Here is an 8,818-nt window from a genome sequence, read left to right as displayed (position 1 = left end):
GCTGGGGATTCGAACCCGCCACCTTAGGTGTATGTGGCTGGCGCCCTAGCCGGTTGAGCCATAGGCGCCGAGTCACATATTCTGTATTCTGCGTGTCTTTACTCTCAGTAATCTCTAGCCTCTCCTCTCCTAGTCCCACCATCTCCCTTGAGGACCTTTATTTCTCCCCAAGGGCTATCCCTTGATCCAACAACTCCAGTTTTCAAATTCCTTTGCAAAAACACACAGTAATGATCAAAACCACACCTACTGATGAAAAGTAATAATTACCAAAGTACCACAGGGATTTCACCAAGAAAGTACAGAGGCAGGTAGCAAATTTACCAGAAAACCATACAACAGTTAAGACAAGCGATAATGGAAACACACTGATTACAACATTCAGCTGCCTAGGATAGTCTGACCCTTGGTCATTATCAGTGACTGGAGGTGGAAAAAGCTTTTAGACTGAGCTTTAGGCTAAGGGACATCCAATGGAACAAAAATGGGAAAACTCCACAAGCATATGCTTCCTGCCTTCATGAGGAAACTTTCTAACTATCCCAGGCTTTCTGTTCCCAGTACCTTTGATGAAACTCAATACAATAGAACCTCTGCAGGTTGGCCACCCCAAAGACTGTAACAAACTGGTCAACATATGGAGGTGTCAACATAAGGAACAACGCCTACTGTACTAATACATACATGAGGTACATGTCCAGTTTATGAAAATTAGGTCAACTTAAGGAGGTGCCAACTATGGAGGTTCTATTGTTTTTCAAAGTTTTCAGGAGCTCTAGCCCTTCCCCATACCTTTGATAAGAAGGAAAGAGGAGGCTTGGTGCCTGTAACTCAACAGGCTAGGGCACCAGCCACATACACAGGAGCTGTTAGGTTCAAATTCAGCCCAGGCCTGCCAAACAACAACTACAACCCCCCCTCAAAAAAAATAGCCAGGCGTTGTGGCAGGCACCTGCAGTCCCAGCTACTTGGGAGGCTGAGGCAAAAGAATCGCTTAAGCCCAAGAGTTTAAGGTTGCTATTAGCTATGATGTCACCAGCACTCTACTGAGGGGCAACAAAATGAGACTCTATCTCAAAAAAAAAAGGGAAGAGGACTGATAAAACTTTCTGCTCTAGGGCGACGCCTGTGGCTCAAAGGAGTAGGGCGCTGGCCCCATATTCCAGAGGTGGCGGGTTCAAACCCAGCCCCGGCAAAAAAAAAAAAAACCCCTTCTGCTCTGATTTCCATTAAAATAATCTTTAAAATTCCTCAGTAGTGCTGAGGGTATTCTAGGACCTAAAATTAAACTAATTTTCTCCCATCCTCAAAAAATGTTGATTATGGCTCATGCCAATAATCCTAGCAGGAAGGCAGGAAGATCTCTTCAGCTAAGGAGATGGAGACCAGCATGAACAAGAATGAGACCCCATCTCTACTAAAAATAGAAAAATTAACCAGGAATGTGGCAGGTGCCTATAGTCCCAGGCACTCAGGAGGCTGAGGCACAAGGATCCCTTGAGCCCAGAAGTCTGGGATTGCTGCAAGCTAGGCTGACATCATGGCACTCTAGCCTGGTCAACACACTAAGACTCTGTTTCAAAACAAAAAAAAGTCCTATCTCCTTCACTTGTCTACTTCTATCAAACTACCATTAATACTCAAATAGCCCAAATTCAAAATATTTGAATCATTTTCTATTCATTCATTCAACAAATAATTACTTAGCACCTATTGTTGAATAAAGCCCCTGGATATGCACTATGTTTGATAAAATGATGATACAGTTCCTACATTCAAAAACTAGCAATTTAAAAGCACATGGAGGGAAGCATAGTGGATGCTAATATACTGATTCATCCTTTCATTCAGCAAATATTTACACATTCAGCACCTACTTTATGCCTAGGAATGGATCAAATAATGTGTTGCAGAAACAAAGTGAGAAAATAATGAACATTACTAAGCACCTACTTACTATGAGGTTTCTAATCATTATTTCATTTATCTCTTTGAACCCAAGCTTTCACTTTTTGGATCTCAGATTTCTGAGAACTGGAATTTCCCTACATTCAAAGACTCCCTAAAGCCCAATCAAGGATCCTCTATAGACGCCACATGGAAAAATAACTTCAGAGAAGAATTCCTGTGGCATTTGAATTAGGCTTGAAAGCATGAGTAGAATTTTAATAGACAAAGGCAGAGAAAAACAAATACATGAGAATGCCTAACAATAAACAAATATTTACTGAATGCCCAGTATTTATCAGTTAAAACAGAAGAGGCTAGAGATACAATGATGAATAAAACAGCCTTCTAAGGCAGCAGTTCTCGACCTGTGGGTCTCGACACACAGGAACTGTATTTTTTTTTTTTTGCAGTTTTTGGCTGGGGCTGGGCTTGAACCCGCCACCTTGGGCATATGGGGCCAGCGCCCTACTCCGCCCTACTGCTTTGAACCGTAGGCACCGCCCTTCCCCCCCCCCCATAGGAACTGTATTAAAGGGCCAGCATCAGGAAGGTTGAGAACCACTCACTGCTCCAAGGAGTTCATTCTCTGATGACAGCCTGAAAATCAGTTAGGATAGTCACTGACGAAATATCTATTCTCTTGGCTCAGCGTCCATAGCTCAGTGACTAGGGTGCTGGCCACATATACTGAGGCGGGCAAGTTCAAGCCCAGCCCAGGCCTGCTAAACAACAATGACAACTACAACCAAAAATAGCCAGGCGTTGTAGCAAGCGCCTGAAGTCTCAGCTCCTCAGGAGGTGAGTGAGGCAAGAGAATCGTTTAAGCCCAAGAATTTGAGGTTGCTATGAGCTGTGATGCCAGGGCACTCTACCCAGGGCAATAGCTTGAGATGCTATCTCAAAAAAAAGAAAAAGAAAAAGAACCATGTTTCCAACACTCAGACAAATAACTATTTCAAGTACCATACTAGGCCCCAGATATATCATAGCAAGTCAAATTGTCTGAACCTCAAAGAACTTACTAGTGAGAGTGACAAGACAATTTCAGTAATCTATGCTATGAGGAAGAAAAGTAGAGGGTCCTGGGAAGCCAAGAGACAGGGCATCTAACTGATTTTTTTTTTCTTTTTTTGAGAAAGAGTCTGATTCTTTCACCCCAGGTAGAGTGTCATGGCTACATAGCTCACAGAAACCTCAAACTCTTTGGCTTGAGCAATTCTCTTGCCACAGCCTCCTGAGTAGCTGTGACGACAAGCACCCACCACAACACCTGGCTCATTTTTTTGTTTTTAGTAGAAACAGGGTCTCACTCTCGCATAGGCTGGTCTCAAACTCCTGAGTTCAACCAATCCACTGGTCTTGTCCTCTCAGAGTGCTAGGATTACAGGTGTGAAGCACCACCCCTGACCATAACTGATTCTTCAATAAAAAGTGGCTAAGTGGGCTCAGCACCTGTGGCTCAAGTGGCTAAGGCACCAGCCACATACACCTAAGGTGGCAGGTTCAAATCCAGCCCAGGCCACCAAAACAATGACAGCTGCAACCAAAACATAGCCAGGAGTTGTGACGGGTGCCTATGGTCCTAGCTACTTGGGAGACTGAGGCAGGAGACTTGCTTGAGCCCAGGAGTTGGAGGTTGCTGTGAGCTGTGATACCACAGCACTCTACCCAGGGGGATAGCTTGAGGCTCTGTCTCAAAAAAAAAAAAAGTGGCTAAGTGCAGCTTGGCACTTGTAGCTCAGTGGCTAGGGCACCAGCCACATACACCCAAGGTGGAGAGTTCAAATCCAGCCCAGGCCCACCAAATGACAACTACAACCAAAAAATAGCCAGGCATTATGGCAGGCACCTGTAGTCCCAGCTACTTGGGAGGCTGAGGCAAGAGAATCGCTTAAGCCCAAGAGTTATAAGGTTTCTTTGAGCTGTGATGTCACAGCACTCTACTGAGGGTAATAGAGTGAGATTCTGTCTCTAAAAAATTAAAAATTAAAATTAAAAAAAGTGGCTAAATGTCAAGTAGACTTTGAATGCCAAGGTTTAAGGGGTAATATGAAGCTGGCCTGGCATGAAGGAGCACACCTCAGCTATAACAAACAGTTTAGATGTTACAGAGAATGAGTACTAAGGAAAGACTATCACATTTAAGAATTTAAAGGTACATAGAATTTTACATATTTCTCTGTGTAACTCCTTCACAATGAAACTTTTCAAAAGCATAAGTAGCCATGCACTACATTTTAATTTGAAAAACAAGTGGTTTGTTTGTTTGTTTGTTTTTGCAGTTTTTGACCAGGGCCGAGTTTGAACCCACTAACTCTAGTATATGGGGCCAGTAACCTTCTCCTTGAGCCACAGGGACTACCCCAAAAAACAAGTGTTTTTTTGGTTTTTTTGTTTGTTTGTTCACAGACAGAGTCTGACTTTATCGCCCTCGGTAGAGTGCAGAGGCATCATAGCAACCTCCAACTACTGGGCTTAGGCAATTACTACAGGTGCCAGCCACAATGCCCGGCTATTTTTTCTTGCAGTTTGGCCGGGGCCGGTTTCAAACCCGCCACCCTCAGTATATGGGGCCAGCACCCTACCCACTGAGCCACAGGCACTGCCCTGAAAAACAAGTTTTAATATCCATCATATGCACAATCAAAAGTTACACAGCAATGAAAATGAACAAACTATTTCTTTCTCTTTTTTCTTTTGAGACAAGAGTCTCACTATGTCACCCTGGGTAGAGTGTCATGGCATCACAGCTCACAGTAATCTCAAACTCTTGGGCTTAAGCAATTCTCTTGCCTCAGCCTCCCAAGTAGCTGGGACTACAGGGATCAGTCACAACGTCTGGCTATTTTTTTGTTGTAGTTGTCACTGTTGTTTGGCAGGCCTGGGCCAGATTTGAACCTGCTACCCCCATGTATGTGGCCAGCACCCTTGCCGCTGAGCTACAGGCACTGAGCCAAGAAGAAACTATTTCTATAAGCTACATGGACAAGTCTCACATACATGATTTAAAGGAGAACAATTGGTCACAAAAGAGTACAAACTGTATGATTTCGTTTATATGAAGTATTAGTTCAAAACTGAACTAGGGTGATAGAAGTCTGAAAGTAATACTGTTGGAGGACAGTAACTGGGAAAAGGTACAAGGGAATGTTTCAGGGTCCTGGAAATATTCTCCATCTTGATGTGAGTAGTGGTCACAGGTGGGTATCCATTCTGTAGAAATCCATGGGCTACATGAACCTTTCATTTGTACACCATAAATAAATCACACCTAAATAAAAGTAAACCAGGCCAGGCATGGTGGCTCACACCTCTGTAATCCTAGCACTTTGAGAGGCAAAGGTGGGTGGATCAATTGAGGCCAGGGGCTCAAGACCAACCTACGCAAGAGGGAGACCTCATCCCCACAGAAACAGAAAAATTAGCCAGGTGTGGTGGTGTAAACCTGTAGCTCTAAGCTACTCGGGAGGCTGAGAGAGGAGGATCACTCAAGCTCAGGAGTTTGAGCTTATAGTGAGATACAATGACACTACCACACTGGCTCATTAGCCCAGGCAACAGAGCAAGACTATGTCTCAAAAAAATAAAGAGTAAACCAGCCATGCACAGAGGCTCAGGCCTACAGGCTCAACAATCTGGGAGGCTGGGGCAGGAAGATTCCCTTGAGGCCAGGAATTGACAACCAGTCTGGGCAAGAGAAGATGCCATCTCTACAAAAAAATTTAAAAATTAGCCAAATGGGCTTGGTGCCTGTGGCTCAAGCAGCTAAGGTGCCAGCCACATACACCTAAGCTGGCAGGTTCGAATCCAGCCTGGGCCCACCAAACAACAATGACAGCTGCAACCAAAAAATAGCCAGGCGTTGTGGCGGATGCCTGTAATCCCAGCTACTTGGGAGGCGGAGGCAGGAGACTCACTTGAGCCCAGGAGTTGGAGGTTGCTGTGAGCTGTGATGCCATAGCACTTCACCCAGGGCGATAGCTTGAGGCTCTATCTCAAAGACAAACAAAAAAAATTAGCCAAATGCAGCTGCTTTTGCAACTATAGTCCCAGCTACTCAGGAGGCTAAGGCAGGAGCACCATTGAGGCCAACAGCTGGAGTCTACAGTAAACTCCAGCCTGGGTGACAGGGTGAGACCTTAACTCTAAAAAACAAAAATGAAACACTAAACCAAAAAAAAAGACTTGCTGGTGATTTTGAAGACATCAGTTTTGGGAAAGTGTTCAGTATAGCCAAAAATAAGTTTAAGCCAATCAAAGTGTAAGCCAAATTATAATACAGTAAAACCTCTGTATGTCGACCACCCAAGGGACTGTAACAGAACTAAGCCTACAGTACTGATAGATACATGTAGTACATGCATTTGAAGTCTATTAAGTCAACTGGAGGTGGTCAACGTAGGGAAATTGTCAACTATGGAGGTTCTAGTGTATCAAGAATATATACAAGGTGGGTCACGCCTGTAATCCTAGCACTCTGGAAGGCCTAGGTGGGTGGATTGCTTGAGCTTATGCGAGACCAGCGACACCCTATCTCTAAAAATAGCCAGGCATTGGGTGGTGCCTGTGGCAATGGCCCCATATACCAAGGGTGGTGGGTTCAAACCAGGCCCCAGGCAAACTGCAACAAAAAAAAAATAGCCAGGCGTATGGCAGGCTCCTATAATCCCAGCTACTCAGGAGGGTGAGGCAAGAGAATCGCCTAAGCCCAGGAGTTAGAGGTTGCTGTAAGCTGTGATGCCACAGCACTCTACCCAGGGTGACATAGTGAGACTGTTTCAAAAAAAAAAAGAAAAAAAAAGATATCTAAGAAAATAGTTATTTACCTGAGGAGAAAGAAGCAAGAGAGCTATAAGAAATCTTAGAAGGGTGGGGCACCATGATTCAGGCCATAGGCCACCGTGGTTCAGAGTGAGATTCAGTCTTCAAAAGAAAATAGCAATCTTAAAAGATTCAAGGATAAGCTGGGCGCAGTGCCTTTCACCTGTAATCATAAAACTCTGGGAGCCCAAGATAGTGCATTGCTTAGAGCTCAGGAGTTCAAGACCAGCCCCAGCAACCATAAGACCCCTATCTCTACTAAAAACAGAAAACTATAAAAATAAATAAACAAATGAAAATACAAAAACTAGCTGGGCATGGTGGCGCACACCTACAGTCCCAGCTACTTAGGAGGCTGAGGCACGAGGATCACGTGAGCCCTAGAGTTTGAGGTTGCTGTGAGCTATGTACTCAGGGCAACAGAGTGAAGAAAAGAAAGATAGAAAGAAGGAAGGAAAAAAGAAAAGAAAAAGATTCAAGGATGAAGTCACTAAAGTAAAGCTGGGTAAAAGAAAAGCTGTCATTAGAGTTCATTATTACAGAATATTTTTCTAAAACTGTAACAAGCTAATCTATTACTGAATCTAATTATTCCTTTTACTTAGCTTCCTACAGCTAGTAGCAGTTTCTCCTCTCTGATAAAACTAACCTTTATCCTCTACTCATAAATACACCTACTCCTCACTAATACATAAACACATCTTGTTCATTCAGAAACTCCAGGAATACGCTGCTTTCTGTGTTTTCCCATTAAGGTTTTTTCAGTGGTAAATAGGAAGGCAGAGCCTAGATCTATTGAATTTTCTCTTCACATAACTGGGCTTGGCACTGCACACATCTAGGTGTTTTAAAAAGTGCTCTCTCATGAACTAGATGGTTAGTAGGCAGAACCCTAACAAGGATTCTGAACACGCTCTTACAAAGGCATAATGATGGCCAAATCCAAGAACGCTTAGGAATGTCATCCGTTTTTATAACTGTTAAAGACAACCTCTAGGAATGAGAATTACACTGTATCAAATCGACTTTCCCCTCTTACAGTAAGTAGGGCTCTGGAAAACTCAATATCCCTACTCTTTGCAGCTCATTCACCATGCCCACATTCCGGTGACCGTTCTCCCCATCTAGATCCGCAGACTACAAACGCCGCTGAGACTATTTTTTCATTCCCCTACTCCCCCATTTCCAATTTGACCCCAGGCCTTCACTTCCAATTTTCCACTCCCCATTTTTCTGACTCTCTAGATCTTCCACTCCTCCTCCGGAACTACCCAGTCCCCACCCCTCAAACGCTTCAGCTCGGGTCCTCCCGCAGGAGATCCCCTCCCCCATCGCTCCCACCCAGGTCCCCCACCACCGACCCCAGCCCGCCCTACCTGCTCCTTGCCCTCCGGTCCCGCGGGCCCGGTCCGCTCCTCCAGTCTCTGCCTCCCGGGCGGCGCTCGCCGGCGCTGGGGAAGGGGCTGGGGCAGCTCCGCCGCCCTCTGAGCCCCATCTTCCCGGCGGGCAGGCGGCGGAGGCTGGGGCCAGTCACGGCAGCGGCTCCGCTTCATGCCTGCGGCTGGGCCCCACAGGCGTCAGCGCCGGGACTGTCCCGGCCCCGCACGGCCCCGGGCCGCAGCGCTGCCGCGCCAACCACCGCCCGCAGCCACCATGGCCGGGCTGGCGCCCGAAGCCACCGTCCCCTGCCCGCAGCTCCTCCGAGCCTTTTAGGGCTTCAGACGTCGCGACCTCCGCAGCGCTCCCTACGGAAGAGGCAGCATCGTCGCCGCCTAGTCTTCTCCCACCCGGCACACGCTCAGCCGGCCACCCGCCGCCACCGCGGGCTCCACCGCCTGCCGCCCGCCTGCCTTCGGCCGGCCCCGCCCCTCCCGCGCGCGCGCACGAGGAGCCCGCCCGCCGCCTCGGGCCGCGCGCAGCCTCCCGCGCACGCGCCGGCGAACGGTCCCGAAAGACCCGCCCGTGGCCCCGCCACGCGGTCTGGAAAACGGAAGGGGGCGGGGTTCCTGGCGCGCCGCCTGCTGCTGAGACGGTCATAGATAACTTC

At 46.7% G+C, this 8,818-nt stretch overlaps 1 protein-coding gene across 1 annotated transcript in view; it reads right to left on the bottom strand.

Moving 5' to 3' along the window:
• Positions 1 to 8,603, bottom strand: part of MAST2 (microtubule associated serine/threonine kinase 2) — a 202,383-nt gene extending 193,780 nt beyond the window's left edge. The window contains exon 1 of the mRNA XM_003801411.3: positions 8,148 to 8,603. Within this exon, the coding sequence (XP_003801459.1) occupies positions 8,148 to 8,324 (177 nt within the window). The 5' untranslated portion in view covers positions 8,325 to 8,603. The remainder of the gene's footprint in view (positions 1 to 8,147) is intronic.
• Positions 8,604 to 8,818: the final 215 nt, after the last annotated feature.

Source organism: Otolemur garnettii, unplaced genomic scaffold (assembly GCF_000181295.1).
Source record: "Otolemur garnettii isolate 467f Iridium unplaced genomic scaffold, OtoGar3 scaffold00210, whole genome shotgun sequence".
Lineage (NCBI taxonomy): Eukaryota > Metazoa > Chordata > Mammalia > Primates > Galagidae > Otolemur > Otolemur garnettii.
The sequence above is the reverse complement of the archived record's forward strand: the minus strand, read 5'-3'. Positions and strand labels throughout refer to the sequence as shown.